The sequence below is a fragment of the Electrophorus electricus genome, chromosome 25 (assembly GCF_013358815.1).
Source record: "Electrophorus electricus isolate fEleEle1 chromosome 25, fEleEle1.pri, whole genome shotgun sequence".
Taxonomy (NCBI): Eukaryota; Metazoa; Chordata; class Actinopteri; order Gymnotiformes; family Gymnotidae; genus Electrophorus; species Electrophorus electricus.
Genome location: NC_049559.1, coordinates 9888453 through 9905441, shown reverse-complemented (window position 1 = coordinate 9905441; position 16989 = coordinate 9888453). Strand labels below are relative to the sequence as shown.

Here is a 16989-nt window from a genome sequence, read left to right as displayed (position 1 = left end):
GATGCTTCTGGTCAACTTTGACTTTATGAAATATATGTTGCTTGTGTTTGCACTATATAATCCATCCTACATCCACTCATATTTTGCCTTTGTCAGTTTTAGTTTCTGTCTTGTTCCTGTGATGCTTGCTGGAGTATTGCGCACCCCCGTGAGCCTAATTTCTTTGTGATTTTCTGTTCTTGCTTTTTGTGCTGAGGTGGATTTTGGATTTTTGTAAGATATACATTTGTATCTTAGATCATGGACTTTCTCTAAAAATAGAGGATTACAGAGATGAAATAGTGTTCCTCATAAGAACTCAATAAATGTTTAAGCAATCAAGCCATCAAACATTGACCCATTAATTTAGTTTGAGCCTACACCATGCAATAGAACCACCACAGGACACTTTAAATATAAATGAAAGTTGGGTCTTTATTGAACCATAGTTCAAGTGAGGATTACATCAGTTCCTCTGACCAGCCTAAAATCCTGGTCAAAGTGCATTATAGCCTGCTTTGGGTAAGAAACTCTGACCTTGCCTCTTCCGCGTATCCTGGGCCCAAGCTACATAGCCAACCCACAAGAGGGCAGTGTGACAAAGTAAGGACAATTGAGTCTACATAGAAAGTACTGAAGAAGAAAACCACCCACAAGTGAGGGAAACTAGAAGTGTCAAAGTGTCTTTAGTTAGCATCCAGGTAGCTAGCTAGCCAGCCAGCCAAATAGCTAGATATTGTGTTTGGAAATTTGTGGAGATTGCGTGTCACCCGCAAACTGCATCTTACTTTGTTATGTGCTTGAACCATATCAAATGCATCAGACGTGACAACTGTCAGTTTCTTCAAGCGATCAGAATCTTACTTTAGGTAACCTATCTAGCCTATAAGCAACGCTAGCTAGTTAGTAAGCTTGCTAGCTAGCGTTAGGTTAGTTAGATTTAATGAGAAGCTTGTTGGCTAGCGTTAACCTAGTTATCTTATTTAGATGTCAGTATAACGTTAGCTTGTTTTCCTGTCATTTATAGACGAAATTGAGAAAACTTGAGGTCACAATGTATTTAAAGTTTAAAGCTTTATATCTTATTATCTCGTAATTTACAGGTCAAAATGTAATTTTGGTGATAGCTAGCTAGCGTTATAATATTTTTGCTTTGTCGCATGCAGCCTAATTTGGGAGATGACGCTACACAGCATACACTTTCTTGTCCCTGACTAGAAGTAAACATGGGCCAGAAGAAGAGAAGTGGTCGAGTGCACCCTCCTACCTGTCCATCTGAAACGCAGCCTCCTGCTGCCGCTCGCACGCTTGACCCGCCCAACTCCAGCAAAGCCAGAGGTTTCGGCCGTGAGGAGCGAGCGAGACACCGCATCTGCATGGTGTCTGACTTCTTCTACCCCAACATGGGTGGAGTAGAGAGTCACATCTATCAGCTCTCGCAGTGCCTCATAGAGAAGGGTCACAAGGTCGTCATAGCAACACACGCCTACGGCAACCGCCGTGGCATTCGCTACCTAACCAACGGTCTGAAGGTGTACTACCTCCCACTACAGGTGTGTGCTTGGGTGGCACTGAGACTGAAGAATCATTATAATGTGCATGTAATGTGTCGTGTTTCTTGTGAAAGTAACTTCTGTTTTTTTTATGGGAGACCTAATAATATGAATAAAGTCTAGGGTTATGTATGTTGGCCATCATACTGACTGACCGTCTGTTCTCACAGGTGATGTATAACCAGTCCACAACCACCACCTGCATCCACAGCCTACCTCTACTGAGATGCGTGTTTGTGCGTGAACGTGTCACAGTGGTGCACGCCCACAGCTCATTCTCAGCCATGGCACATGATGCCTTGTTCCATGCCAAGACCATGGGCCTCAACACTGTCTTCACAGACCACTCTCTCTTTGGATTCGCTGACCTTAGCTCAGTTCTGACCAATAAGCTCCTGACTGTGTCTCTGTGTGACACCAACCATATTGTGTGCGTGTCGTACACCAGCAAGGAGAACACGGTGCTCAGAGCCGCCCTCAATCCTGACATCGTATCTGTCATCCCCAACGCCGTCGACCCCACCGACTTCACCCCGGACCCGAGTCGCCGCGATAACAGCAAGATCACCATTGTTGTGGTCAGCCGATTGGTCTACAGAAAGGGTATGTGGAGTTTGAAGTGTCTCACTGGTTATAGTAAAGGATTTGGTGTAGAGTGTTATTAATGATTGCTGGTTCTGTGCTTCACAGGAATTGATCTGCTGGGTGGAATTATTCCAGAGTTGTGTACCAAGCATCATGATCTCTACTTTCTGATTGGTGGAGAAGGTCCTAAGAGAATTGTTCTAGAGGAAGTTAGAGAGAAGTATCAGCTTCATGACAGGTAAGACTATTTCTCTGCATGTATGTTCAGTCTTACCATTGTGTTTGTGGGATGCTCTGGATCATAACAGTATTTGAGACAGGCTCATTTGTGTGTCTGATTTTGTGTGTATATACATATTTCAGATACCTTACTGGCAACATCTAAAAAGGTGCATTATAGGTATATTTTATTGGTGTACATTCACTGACTATGGCCTATCTGTTGTCATGCACACAAATGTCAACCCTGTTCATCACAGATCAGTACCACTGATTATTATTTGTGTGGCCATGCAAACGTGCAACCAGCAGTAGTTCCGTAGTCAGAAACTGACCAGTGATGAAGAGTTGGAGGATGCTCAACACAAATTATGCATTGCTATATTCTCTAGCTGTCCTCTGAGGTGTTTATCATTAATAAATGTTTTTAATAAAGTGGGTGGTGAATGTTTTGATTGTCTTTCTTTAGGGTGCGTCTCTTGGGTGCTCTGGATCATAAGGATGTAAGAGATGTCCTGGTACAGGGTCACATCTTCCTCAACACTTCACTGACTGAAGCCTTCTGCATGGCCATAGTGGAGGGAGCAAGCTGTGGATTACAGGTCTGTGTCTGTTTTTATAGGGGTGACAAAACATTCACGGAGAAGAATTTGCCAATACAGTACCCAGAAATAGTAAACATTCTGGTACTATTGTCTGGTGCATAGACCTATAGTGTGTATGTGTGTATAGGTGGTGAGTACCCGTGTTGGAGGTATACCTGAGGTTCTCCCTGATGAGTTGGTAACTCTGTGTGAGCCTACTGTGAGCTCCCTCTGTGCTGGCCTGGAGACTGTTATTGCTAGGCAGCGCTCAGGCAAAGTGCCACCTCCAGCAGACATTCACAGCAAAGTCAGAACGCTCTACACTTGGAGAAATGTTGCTGAACGGACAGAAAAGGTATGCAAGCTCGAGGCTCAAGGTTTTGATTGTGGAGTGGAATTTCTGCTTGAAGATAATTTGTTATACTGTATTAAAATTGTTACAGTATTATAGAAATTCTTGCCATCTTCTTGAAGTGTGTGTGTTTGTGTTTCGTAGGTGTATGACCTTGCGTGCAGGCAGCCAGTCTTGCCATTGCCTGCTCGGCTGCAAAGGCTGCAGTCTCACTGCGGTGCTTTTGCAGGCTTCATCTTCTCCTTCTTGGCTGTCATTGACTTCCTCTTCCTGTTTTTCCTGCAATGGCTCCACCCAGATCACCTCATTGATGTTGCCGTGGATGCGTCTGGCCCACACAGCTGCTGGGGGCCTAGCTTCAAGAAGAAGGCTAAAGACTCAAACAGAGCATGGCCTCCTGGTGCAGATACAAGGCACTGTTAGAGTCTGGTCAGATGTCAGGTTTTGTTTTGTTTTTTTTGTTTTGTTTTTTTTTGGAAACCCTGAGTACATGAGTAGATTCTACAGAATGCACCGAATATTCCCATTTACATTCCAGGGAAAGGTATTTCATGAGTCTGGGAGAACATCATATTTCTGTCAGCCATGTATGACCTCCTGAGGAGACTCACTAGACTCACTTTTCTACATACAGTAATATTACATTTTTCTGTTTGTAGTACGTGGTACTTTTTTTTTTGAGGCAGTGAAAAAGAAATCCCAGGCACTGTTTATCTTAAAGCTAAGGCTTTATGGGATTTTGTTTACATTTTCTTTCATTCATACTGTTTTTAGCACTGTGTCTCAGAGAAATATACTACTTTATGACCCCTTCATGAGCTTGCGTTGGCGACATGTCTCCAAATTCCTGCTTCATCTTAGAAATTCATGCAAATCAAGTGGCAAGGTTGTTCTGAAAGAACATAAGCTATCTTTATATTAATTAACCCCCCAAACATTTTTGCAGAACATCAGCTACAACTACAGAAAATAATAATGTAGAATACAGATTGGCCTGCCAAATGTGGGTTTACTGTGACAAGTGATAAATTGCTGTAAGGTTCTTGATATTTTTGGCAACATTCCTTTGTAGGTAAATCACAGTAACATTAGGTAAACCTCAGCCTTTGGTTAAAATGGTTATGTTAAATGTGCAATGACATTAACTAAGATGTGGTTATAGTTTTATTTGCTGAAGTGATGTAGCTTTTGAGTGCTTTATCTCTGAACTACTCAGGGGATTTTGTAAAGTATTTATGCAAAACTAGGTTTAAATGTTTATTGTGTTGTCTTTTTCTTTTTTTAATTACAGACTAAAATTAAATTATAAAAATGAAGCTGAAATTGTAATACATTGAACCACTTTAAAGTAAATTTATACTAGCAAGCAAACTTACGGATTATTAAAGTTTGCAAAATTCTCTAATTTGATTATTTTCCTTTTTCTGCAGTTGTATAGCATAAGCCAAAAGGTTGTCAAAATTTGTCTTGATTTTTATGTAGTCCTATGAGAAGGTCAGTGATTCTTTTCATTTGATAACACATAGTAGCTAGTTTTCATGTAAACAAAGTTATGCATGTGAAAGAAGTTTTTCAAACAGTGTAAAGTACTAAATGCAAGCAAGATAAAGACCATGAACTCAGTTTCAGGACTTCCAGGCTGAATCCCAGACAGGACTGATAATGCAGATGTGCCTCCATTCAAGGCTGAGCACAGGAACCTCGTTAACCCACAGTTTTCACCTTATCTTAACAGCTTTCACACATACTCTTCACACATGCTCTGCCAGCCTGAATGTTCCTCATTCCTACATAGTTTGGGCGGTGAATTGTTTTAGTATTGATGTAAATAAGTTTAAACACATGTCAGTTATCCAGTTTATCATCAAGAGACATTTACAGTGCCTTGGTTCATATCTTGGTGAACACTATTTCACATATCTGTGAAGTTATTGTATTTCACTTGTTCAATTATTTGTAATGACAGGTGAGCTGTTTGCATGGGTTTAGGTGTATTTAGGTTATTTTTGTAAACCTTTCTCTAAGCAGTACCTAAATCCAACTTCAAAATGTTACTTTGTATGTGTGTGTGAGAGAGATGGAGAGAAAGAGGTGTGCATCTGCATGTTCAAAATAGAGAAACTCCTCTGATTCAGGAATCCTGTGTCCCATTGTTATGTAGAGGGACTTCACTCCTCTGGGTGGGAGACACCCCCCGAGGAGTGTTGGTGGATATCTGCATGATAAGTGGTGGGAGGTACAGTATTGTCAAGGAGAATCATCTGTGTTCACATGGAATCCCATATAATGAAAGCAGTGAGCTCCCACTGCCACACACACTTGTGTGTTTGATTTTGCAGCACTGCCTTAAGGTCTTTCAAAGTCTGAAGGATGACTGCCTCCCGTGTTCAGGTGTGTGTATGGAGTGAGCCCTGGCACAAGACTTTCGTGTCTATGGAGGAAAGGTGTGTAACACACTCATGGCAGGTAGGTTTTCTTTTGATTGCTCTTTGCATATGTTTATGGAAAAGGATTTTGACTTGGAAGTATGATCTCAGAATAGAAATATAAATGTGGCCACTAAAACCAATCTAGCAGAAATCTTGTCTTATTTATTTTCTATTTTCCATGTACTGAGTAAAGTAAACTATTTGAGTCTTTTGCATACAGGACACTGTCTCACTACAATTGTTGTCACTCTTCAGTATTTCATAGTTATAAACCATAAGCATGGGCCCTATTTGCCAAACGCATTGTAGTGTTTTAAGAACATCTTAAATAGGGAGAGTGTTGCTGGCTCTACCATTTAACACTGATCTTTGTGTTACAGAGCTTTGGGAAAACCTGGCCTTGTTAAGCTTTCTAAACTGCTATACTCTGTGATTTGTTTTTCTTTTTTTGGAAACTTGGGAAGGACAGGGTTAACGATCAGGCAAAGCCAGTTTGGCACAGTTAGACTAGGAATGCTTTTGTTAGTGATAACGACTATTCATAAGACAAATTCTGGGGGATGTGCCTGCTTATAGTCCCTATCATTGATAAGACGTGGGTGTGGGTGTGCGTGTGCATGTTCCAGGTTCTTGGGCAGACAGAACTCCTCTCCACGATGCTGCTTTGCAAGGTCGCCTGCTTCCAGTGAAGAGGCTCCTCTCTCAGGTGCAGAAAAGACAAAGATGCATGCACACACACACACACGCATATTATGAATTTCTGAAAACTCTTATTTGTTAATATTAAACAAATAACCAATGGGTTATCATTGTTGAAGTTGTGAATAGATGGCAATAGATACCTATACATTCATTACACATTTATGACCTATACAGCTATTTTGAATAGAGATGTAAAATGTGTCATTTTAGGAATGTTTGGTCAGCAGGTATGAATGGTCATTGTCCCTTTACGTTTACACAGGGACTCTATATTGGTGTGGTCACACTGGATGGCGTCACACCACTACATGAAGCTTGTCTTGGTGGCCATTTTGCCTGCGTAAAATTCCTGCTGGAACACGGAGCTGATGTATGTTCTGAAATGTGACTTTCGGATTCTTTTTCCCCCACAGTGTAAATCTAATTTCTTTCCATGTATTCTTGTTGTCATAGTAAGTGTGTGTGTGTGTGTGTGTGTGTGTGTGTGTGTGTGTGTGTGTGTGTGTGCCTGTATGCCTCTTTAGGCGAGTGCTGTATCTGCCGATGGAGTCACACCTCTCTTTAATGCTTGCTGCAGTGGGAACCCCACCCTCCTCGGGCTCCTTCTGATGTACAGCTCTGCCCACCACCCAGCTCACCTGCTCAGGTCACCTATCCATGAAGCAGCAAAGAGAGGTGTGTGTATTTATTTAAGCACATTTGTAGTATGTTTGTTTTACATTTCTTTTCTTTTCTCCATGTGTCCTGTGTGCTACTATACCAGAGTATAATGTGTAGTCTTTGACACAAGTGGGGTAAAGGCTTGAAACTGAAATCGCTAAAATGTTTTAAGTTTGCGTGATCGACTGCATGTGAATGTATTTCAGGTTACACAGCATGTGTGGAGGTGCTGCTGTCACATGGAGTGAATGCGGATATTCATTTGGCTGGAATGGGAACGCCACTCTACTGTGCATGTGAGACACGGCGTCTGGATTGTGTGCGGAGGCTACTAATCCTAGGTCAGCATGTGAGCACATACACACATATGTTCACACACACACACACACACACACACACACACACACACACACACACACACACACACACACACACACACACACAGTGGAAAATATTCAGAAAACAGCATGGTATAATTTCTTCCATAACAGCTCATAATGACCCCACAGAGAATTATAGTGATTACAGAAATGCAGTTTGTTATGCTATATTGTTTCTTGTTATTTTACTATGTTGACTAATGTATATGTTGGTTTGCATTGGTTTAGGTGCTGATGTGCACTGTGGGCATGGCCTTGATACACCACTGCATGCTGCTGTCAGAGCATGTGGTGTCATGGAGGTGGAGCTGTTGCTGGAGCATGGGGCTGATGTGAAATGTAGGAATTCAGAAGACAAAACACCCCTGGACATGGCTACGGATAATTACATCAAACATCTTTTGCAAACTGCAGGTAAGAGAAGAAACACACACACACACACACACACACACACACACACATACCCTGCAGTAGTCTAAGTAAACAGCAAAGGTTTTTATTAAAGACCACTAACTTCTTCTCTGTGTGTTCTAGGTCCTTGTTCTCTGTCACATCTGAGCAGGTTGTGCATCCGTCGTACCTTGGGCCAAAAAAGACTGAGCAGAGCCAAAATGCTCTGCTTACCACACATCCTAATTAATTATGTTCTGTATCAATAACACACACACAGACCCTACACTTACATACATATCTAGCTCCCCCCCCCCCCCAGATAAACCAAAATGAAATTTTTGTATTGTGTTTTTTTTTTTTTTTTCCCGCCGTTGTTGCAAATTTCAGTACTATAATCAGTTTATGAGGAACAGTGCATCAGGCAGAACTTTTACTCAAAGTGAACAGCAGATGGCGACATATAGACAAAAGTGAAACGAGGGGACGTGGTCACATAGAAGCTTTTGAGCGTTATGTTACGCTGTCGCATTTCGGACATTTCTGTCGCATTCGGACATCGAGGCCGAAGCAGTACAATATAGTGCAGCTCCACTATATTTCAAGACATATTTTAATTTGGTATATATAAAAATTGCATAATTTTGTGATATATATATTACCTTTACACTATAAATATTGAGTATTTTCTGAAGGTGTGAGTAGCTGTATTTTTAAACACCCCATTACTGTAGTTCAACCGCTGTGTCTGCGGCGCCGTAGATACGCACGTCCGTGCAAAATGTGGACGCGCGCATAGTGGGGATTCCAGCCGTCTCTACCGAGTGTAGCGCGCGTGTGGCCCAAGCCACGCCCCCGCGCGGACCTTCTCGCGCGGCATGTGGGGGTTGCCTCGAGCTCCCTGGCCCACAGTACCCAGAGCGGCTGTGACTCTGCCACGCTGGAATATGCCACTTCACTGCACGGTAATCGCTACCCCTTTGGCTGTGTATCCCCGAACCACGCCATAACGAGACGCAGTGTCAGGTAGGATTTTTTGTTTTGTTTTGTTTTATTTTCCTAGATCTCTGTATTTGCATTCGTTTAATTAGTGTAAACCATACGACTGGCATCGCGACTGAACAGAAGACAACGGCGGTGTGAGGAGGGTGACACCGGCGTTAGTCGACAGTCGTTTATGTTGTTTATTTGTTTGTTTGTTTTTTAGAACAGCGATAATAAAGCTTTCAACTCTAGTGTTTTATGTTTCTGGTCTGTCTGAAGCAACCTATCATGTACTATTTTGTTCCATACCGTTTATGAGAATATTCCAATATAGTCAAACTGGAAGTAGGTACAGTAGCTTCAAAAATGGTCCTAAGCTATGTCTCTTACAAGAGAGACAGCTAGTCCTGGTCTTTCCCACCAGCGAGGATGTGAGAACACATCCCCGTGCCAGCTGTTTGAACAGGTGCAATGCAGCAGACATTCTTTCTTTCTTTTTCCTTTTCCCCCCGGTTCTTTTTGTTAAAAATTACATTCAGAAGCACATAATTAATCTCTGGTTTTACAGAAGAAAGTCTATTGTGCACAGGCGTTGTGTAGTGTAGCAATTAGAGGATAAAGGGACATTTAGGCTAGTTAGGATGTCTTCATTTGGAATAGCAACGGTGATATAAATTAGGGGCTGCACTACTGGGATTTATGACATTTATAATTTAATCTATTAAGTGATGTGGCTTACATACAGTCAGTTTAGAAATAAAATTACTAGTGATCGATTTGGAGTGGAGTGGAAGAGCGTTCCACAATTAAGCCCAGTTTGGTTAAGTTGTCTGATGTCTGTGCTGTGCACTTCATTTCTTCACTTCTTTCTGTCAGTAACATGTTTATATGCTGCAGTACACATATTTAGGTTGTATGAACTCTTTCTTTTTTTTTTCAACTTTGGTCTAAATGAAACAAATATACTGCTACTGCTCTGTGGGTCTGTACACTAACATATATACCCTCTCTCTTGTCATGTGTTATGGTGATCTGAATATCCAGACCTGAGAGTTAATCACGCAGCTAATCAGGTTAGAGGGAGATGACATAAATGAGTTCAAATGCTTAGCAAGTCATGCTACTGTCTTTTTCACAGACACTCTCACAGTCTCACAAGACACCCTTTACCATCCCGCAGGAATGTTATTATTGATTATGTGGAATTTTACAGGTAGGAATTTGGTATTTGTTCAGGTCCTGTGTAGGTGGGTGTGGATAGGTGTGTGGGTGTACTCTTCATCATCCTGAATTCAAGTCTGGCGTTGGCATGAGTGCTGTCTGTTTGTGATGGCAATTAGACTGCTTTCTGCTTTGAAAACACCAAACACATTAGATTACTCTTTTGGATGTGGCTTGGGCCTCAGATAAACCAACCAGTCGAGTTAAGGCAGAAGAGAGACTGCATCACTGTAGTCTGAGAATGGGTTTGTGTGTGATTTCTTTGTGTGTGTGTGTGTGTGTGTGTGTGTGTGTGTGTGTGATTTGTTTTTCCTAAATCACAAATATATTTAATTCTTCAACATGTGCCTGCCTTGATCCCTTACATCAATCTTCAGTTAGTTCTGTTTAAGGAGTACATCTTGATCTGGGGAAATTGGGGCTTTTAAAATAAACAGGAAACACTGCAGTAATTCATATCTCATATTCCCCCACTCCATTTCACTCCCTCTATATGAATTAGGCCAGGAGTAACCTGTGCACTATAGTGGGACAGTAGGGTAGTTTTAAAATCAATATGGCCACAAGCTTTTGGAAGACTTAGAAACTATAGTGTTAAGAATATAAGGACTGATCATGCAGCCACACAAAACTCTGGCTTGGGTTTCACCCTTTGAGCACACATCTCTTAATTGCTTTAATTTACTCTGTAATTCTGCCAGCCTTCACCATATACTGCTATGATATAATAGTACTAACTTCAGGAAGAGTGAAACATTGTTGTCTCGATGTGTGTGTGTGTGACAATACAAATACAGACTATTTACATACAGAAAGGATTTTGAAAATGAGCCTGGAATTTTCAGCATTACATTAGAAGCAGGATATACTGTATCCATTCATTAAAATAGGTTTTTCAAGTACTGTTTTACCTGTTATTTATTATCTATGAACTATGATATTAATGGAAATGTGAGAAGAAACATTTGTTATTTATTATATAGCCTACATGTAATACTTCCAGTGTGTTTACTATTTCAGTAACCTTGGATGATTGAAAAAAAATGCTACTGCTTATTATTTTGGTTTCAATTTGATCTCTAAACATTTAGGTTGTGATCATGAATTCTGGTACTAAAACTGATCCACTTATTCTAATGGAACATGAAGCCATGTCCCTGTATCTAATGAAACATCCAAAACAGATGTGAAGTGAATGGAAGTCACTTGAAAGTTTCTTATAGAACCATTAATGGGTGTTGTACTCTGAATATGTGCAGCCTAACAAGGTGTGTGTTTGTGTGAGAGAGAGAGTTTATGTAACTGAAAATAGATATGAGTAGTTTTGTACTAAATTGACCAGATAGTGGTACTAGGGAGACAAAACGGGTTGTCATTCTGTTGACATGGATCAGAAATCCCAGTGGTTATTGGCCAATCAATATTATAGTAAATCATGTTAACTGAAGAATGTGTCATTGTAGGGGTTTATGTGTGTGCTATTCTGTTCTGTTGATTCTGGCTGTAACGGTCCAGCAAAAAACCAGGGTAATTATTATGTATGTGTAGGGATCTGTGTTTTCTGTAGTGCAGTGGGAGTAAGGAAGCAGATTTAGCGAAAGTGAAATAAGGATGCTGACCGTCTCACCTGTAAGAGTTCTCAAGTCTTGACTTGTGTTATATCCTGACATACTTCCTAATGATCTGCCTGGAACTGAACCCCTGCTGTCTGGCAACTTGGGTCACAAGAAGCTTCTTTATCATTCCATGCCTTTTTCCTGTGGCTCCTCTGACATGTTACACTGATTTTTGTGTGTGTGTCTTTGAGTCTTGCATTAAAGATTCAAGTAATTGCAGCTGGAATGGGAGTATGTTGGCCCAGAGTGTTATGGCAACCTATATATGCATGTGCACACATGTGTATGTTACATATATGAGTTGGGAGATATTGCACAACAATGCATACCTAATAGTGCTATGCTAATCTTCGTTTCACGGGACCGTTTTTCTGTGGTGTTTTTTTTAAGTCGTGGTAATATAGCCTCTACAGAGTCATATTAAAGATTCATGAACCTCATGTCCATAATGCCTTGCATTTTGTGGTGAACGTGTACACAAGAAAAGATAAGCTCACTGACCCCCTTTGTGGAGGTTTTGGCATTTAACTACATTTCCCATAAACCTTGTGATATTTGTCACCTCCTTCATCCTCTTTTTCATCTGCTTCACAAGAAGCCTAAGTGCTATTGAAATCAGGGTGCTAACAGTTGGTATGTCAATGCTAATTGTTCTCCCATAATTATTGTGCATCTATCTGGCATGTGGGCTTGTGTTAAGTAACATCTGAGCGGTAAGGAGATGATTCATGTGCATGCGTGTGTGTGTTTGCGTTTGCCCAGGGCACTGTGTACATATGCAGGTGTGTGCGTGTGTACACAAGGTGGGGGCAAGTAAGACAGCATACTTTGTGTAACCGTGGAGATTGTTCATTGTGGCCCAACAGCAGTTACGTACAGGAACATTTACTTATTTTATTCAGTATTTGATATCGCTAATACGCACCTAAATCACAACTAACTCCAGATGATGTAGTTGCAGGCAGAATGCAGTCAATTACAGGTTGCTCTGATACCCTTTATCTCTGCATCTCCTTATTTTCTCTGTGTGTGTGTGTGTGTGTGTGTGTGTGTGTGTGTGTGTGTGTGTGTGTGTGTGTGTGCATAGCAATGATTGTGTGTTAAATCCATATTACTTTTGCTTCACATCCTCCTAGTGAGCGAGAAACTAAATGTGACAGGCACTTCAACATACACGCACACACACTCACACACACAGAAGCTAATGGCAATTTGTCACATCAATTCTAACTATACCATCACCTCTGAGAGGTACGGAGACTGTGTGTATGTGTGTGTGTGTGTGTGTGTGTGTGTGTGGGTGTGTGTGAGAGAGAACATGAGTGGGTGCTTTTGCTGATGTGTGTGATGATGTGAACAGCAGCAGTGACATGATTATGCTGAGGGCCTCTTGAGACAGACACAACAAGAGTGACATCTCCCATTACAACAACATGGTTTATAAAACGAACAAAACACACACAAACATCGATATACATGAACAGTCTAACCTCAGTATAAGCCCCATTCCTAGCACTGACATCAGACAACTGGATTAAATAGTTCTTTCAAATCAATTCACAATTTAGAGCATAAAATAGGAAACTTAAATCTATATTGTCCAATGGAATCTTTCTGGCTGTGTTCCTGTCAGTACGGATATGCTTCTATGCCATCCACACTGCCTCACTCAGTCAGTTGTTGACTATCACTCACTGAATAAATACATTTAGGATATTTAAGATTAGAATATTTAAGGAAGGTAAGGCCATTTTACAGAAGGATGGTTGTGTATAGATGCATGAAAATACACACACTTACTCTGAACATTGCTTGTGATCTCACAAATTAAACTTGTGTAGTTGCATAAGGTGGGGCTTTTTGGTGTGTAGTTCACTGACTATTAGCTTGGTGGTGCTAAAGTTCAGCTCTACTCCTGTTTCCCTTTATTCTCAAACCTGTAGAGACCGTGTAACAGGGTTTGCACTTAGAAATGACAGCACTTCAAAGAAATGTTGTGATTGATCTATTTTTTGATCCAGGTTATGTACTAACAGATTATTTCTGATTGAATAGAATGGCTACAGACTTATACAGGTAAAAGTGCACTGGGATAAAGGACCAAAACACTCAACAGACCAGTGGCAGAAGCTCCAGAATGAGTCACATGACATGAAGTGGCGTGACATTCCACGCTGAAGACTCTAATGGCATGCATTAAAAGTTTGCTTTTACTTGCCACATGCTTTGGCTGATCTGATTCTACGGGTCCTCGCTGCTTAAGTGCCGTGATTGGACATCTTCATTGTCATGGCGAAGATGACGGAAGCCCTCAACCTGTCCTTCCTCCTGGAGCATGAGAGGGAGATGATCCTCAGTGTCCTACAAAAAGATGAGAAACTTCGCAAGCGGGAGGAGAAGCGCATAAGGTAGCTCCTCTCTCCTCTTGTAGTGTCTGCCTCACTGTGAAACCTGATGAGAATTAATCATGGAAAGCATGTGAATGAAAATGTTTATCTTAATACTTTTACTAAATAAAACTATAATTGTATAGTTCAAAAACTATTTGAGGATTTTCATATTCTGCAGATACAAAATAATGTGGAGTGTACAATATGGCTCATAAAAATTGAATTAAACCATCAGAACATCACACCTTGGCCACTGTGGTATGCCCAGTCTTTTACAGTACCAGTCCCGCTAGCGTTGGCAGACTTTCGTGTGAACAGTGAGTGGTCTCTCCCTCTCTGCAGAAAACTGAAGAATGAGCTATTAGAGCTGAGGCGTGCGGGCCGGCGTGGCGAGGCAGCGCAGCGTGAGTGTGGCGTGTGTCTGCGCGCTCTTGGTCTCGTCCTGCACAGGGGCAGTGTGTGTGTTGAGTGTCAGCGCCGCGTCTGCAGCCTGTGCACCACTGTCTCACCCAGCAGCAGCCGCAGCATGTGTGCCATCTGCGCCAAGACCGCGTGAGTCGCCACCCTGCCCAGTGCAGAATTCATTCGATTCACCAGGAAACACCACCCTGTTTCATTAGGGGTTGAGCTGGGTGTGATGGGTTTCTTTCAGAGAGCTGAAGGTGGTCACAGGAGAGTGGTTTCTTGAGGAACGAGCCAAACGCTATGACCACAGGACAGGCCCCAGCAGTGACGTGGTCAAACAGTCCATTCTCAGCATCCAGCCAGGTGAGAATGACCAGACTTGTTTCAGTAATACTCTTCGTTCCTGTGTATGATCATTGCGTATTTCACATGGGTTTATTACAGTTTCCTCATTTTGCGAATGTCTGCTTTTGTTTGGAGATGGCCACTCTGGTCAAAGGACGCTTGGCCCATCCGGGCTGGACCAGCTGGCTCCAACCCAAACCGAGCGCCCAACTACACCCCAGTCTGAACAGTCGGCCACGCCACAGTCTGAGAAGAGTGTGGGGAGAAATTTGGGCAAGAGAAAAGGGTGAGGGAATATACTTGCGCCACAAAGAAACAAACAGCTGATGAATGTCGGGATGATGAGCGTCGGGAACATTGAAAAAGCTAAAACCTGCAGTGCAGTGCAGGGGGACTCCAGGATAGAGATGCACTGTGTGGAGATACGGAGTAGCCCGTTTTTGGGAGAAAAACAATGCCTGAGACTCCACCCTTCCTCCTTCATTTTCACCCCTTCTAACTGTCTCCTCTCAGCTTACTGTCTTTTTTGCCCCTTTCTCTCTCCATCTTTTGGTAGGGGGCTGGCTCCTCTCATATACAGAGGCTGAGCAAAACTCCAGCCCAAAGTTCACCCCTGTTCTAACATCTGTTGAAATTGTGATCGTTACTCTGGAGTGTATAGTTTGTTAATGTATGCAGAAAATGCACTGTTTGCAGAAACATGTAAATGAGGCCTCTAACAAATCACTAAATCCTAAACTTTACCAGTCCCTGCTGTTCCAGATGAGAATTCTGTCTGTGGGGATTATTTGGATGCTCCAACAAACATGAATACTTTTTCAAAACGAAGGAGGCTAATCTGTAATTGTCATATTATGTGTTCACCAGTAAGTTTTAAATATATTGCAGTGCATATTGCATTCAAAAAGTGGAGCAATCTAGTATTTTGCCTCGTACCTGCGCTCCTGCTTCCTGCTGTGATACAGGTGCAGGACAGAGGCATGCTACCTGGTGTGGCCCCTCCAGATATCTTGACTACCGGATGTCCAGGGATCATGTACCAACCAGGGTCCAAATCTCCCCTCCCCTCCCCACGTCTGCTTTCATTGATCTCATTTGATTATGAATATTACTATCTAGTGTTGCCCAAAGGTGGAAGGGTTTCCCTTCTGAGTCTGACTCATCTTATGGGTTTGTCTGTATGCCCCAAGGTAGTTCTCTGGCTAGCTATTCAGGGGTCAAGGGCTGGATTCCTGTAATTCTGGTTTGAGTTCATAAAATAAAATTGATTGGAATTTCGAATTGAATTGAAATGAAGCCCTACCAGTATTGTGAAATACAGGTCTTTATGACTCATGTCTGTTTGATTATGATGTGTAATGTAATCTGTTTTTGAAGCTGTTTGTGTCTCTTGGGATCAGAGTCCTAGCTGTAGAGTCATCAGGGTTACCGACCACACCCAATAACATGCGCTCACAAGGAGGCCGATCACCGCACCAGGCAGAAGGGAGGAAAAGGGTAACCACCCTCCCACACACACCTACAACACACACACACACACACACACACACACACTAATATAATCACACTCACCCGGACATTGGTGCTTGTGCAGTACAGAGCACGCTAGTATTTACAGGATGTTTTTTTAACGCGCGTGCGTGTGCGTGTGCGTGTGCGTGTGCGTGTGCGTGTAGCCTGATGGGGCTGAGAGTGTATTGAGTCTTCACAGCAGTGACAGTATTCCTGACAAAATTGGCAGTGGGCAGAACCGATCAGACTCAGTCACACCTTCTATCGCTGTGTCCAGAGCTTCTCTTTCATCAGGTATCTCCATAGCAAGCATCACAACCAACTCTGATGATAATATACAACAAGGGGCACACAAAGACAAATGTTGATTTTTAATTGCTAAGAGGCTATGTATAATTATGTAGGATAGATCATAATCATAATGTCTGTCTCACTTTCTCCCTGTCTGTCTGTCTCTCTCTCTGTGCCAGATCGCAGTCGCTCTGAAGTTGACCTCAGTAATCCAGGGGAGGGGTTTAATAATGACCCTCTGCCTGGCCGCTCTCGTTCAGTTCCAGGACTCAATGATGCAGTATGTTGTCATCCCATACAGTACTAATAGGTTCTTCAGCCATTTACTCTAAATGGCAGCTCAGGAGGATTGCTTTCTTTATTCTAATAAGTAGTAAGGGATACTTGTGATT

General features: G+C 42.0%; 3 protein-coding genes across 6 annotated transcripts in view; all 3 read left to right on the top strand.

Moving 5' to 3' along the window:
* The first annotated feature begins 651 nt into the window (after positions 1-651).
* piga (phosphatidylinositol glycan anchor biosynthesis, class A) lies at positions 652-4685 on the top strand. 2 transcript variants are annotated; one of them, XM_027031068.2, is made up of 7 exons: positions 652-848; positions 1198-1532; positions 1703-2135; positions 2223-2355; positions 2806-2938; positions 3069-3275; positions 3417-4685. In XM_027031068.2, the coding sequence occupies exons 2-7, from the start codon at positions 1206-1208 to the stop codon at positions 3693-3695; spliced, it is 1512 nt and encodes a 503-aa protein (XP_026886869.2). In that variant the 5' UTR covers positions 652-848; positions 1198-1205; the 3' UTR covers positions 3696-4685. The 2 variants fall into 2 exon arrangements, with proteins under 2 accessions (XP_026886869.2, XP_026886870.2); XM_027031069.2 differs by having other exon boundaries at positions 1146-1532.
* A 957-nt stretch (positions 4686-5642) lies between these two features.
* Positions 5643-8102, top strand: asb11 (ankyrin repeat and SOCS box containing 11). The gene is given in 8 exon segments (XM_027031076.2): positions 5643-5691; positions 5694-5738; positions 6328-6407; positions 6666-6773; positions 6928-7078; positions 7270-7404; positions 7672-7857; positions 7978-8102. Coding segments are annotated over 8 exon segments (879 nt in total).
* Positions 8103-8735: 633 nt separating this feature from the next.
* The window catches only part of sytl5 (synaptotagmin-like 5), a 15254-nt gene continuing 7000 nt past the window's right edge, over positions 8736-16989 (top strand). For all 3 annotated transcript variants that reach the window (XM_027031063.2, XM_027031062.2, XM_027031061.2), the window contains exons 1-8: positions 8736-8859; positions 13710-14062; positions 14387-14596; positions 14697-14812; positions 14930-15080; positions 16195-16291; positions 16471-16600; positions 16777-16877. In XM_027031063.2, the coding sequence (XP_026886864.2) occupies positions 13944-14062; positions 14387-14596; positions 14697-14812; positions 14930-15080; positions 16195-16291; positions 16471-16600; positions 16777-16877 (924 nt within the window). In that variant the 5' untranslated portion in view covers positions 8736-8859; positions 13710-13943. The remainder of the gene's footprint in view (positions 8860-13709; positions 14063-14386; positions 14597-14696; positions 14813-14929; positions 15081-16194; positions 16292-16470; positions 16601-16776; positions 16878-16989) is intronic.

Coding starts and splice junctions, on each gene's coding strand:
- piga (XM_027031068.2), top strand. CDS start 1,206: ATGGGCCAGAAGAAGAGAAGTGGTCGAGTGCACCCTCCTACCTGTCCA. Junction 1,533..1,702: donor TGTACTACCTCCCACTACAG/GTGTGTGCTTGG, acceptor CTGTTCTCACAG/GTGATGTATAACCAGTCCAC. Junction 2,939..3,068: donor GAGCAAGCTGTGGATTACAG/GTCTGTGTCTGT, acceptor ATGTGTGTATAG/GTGGTGAGTACCCGTGTTGG.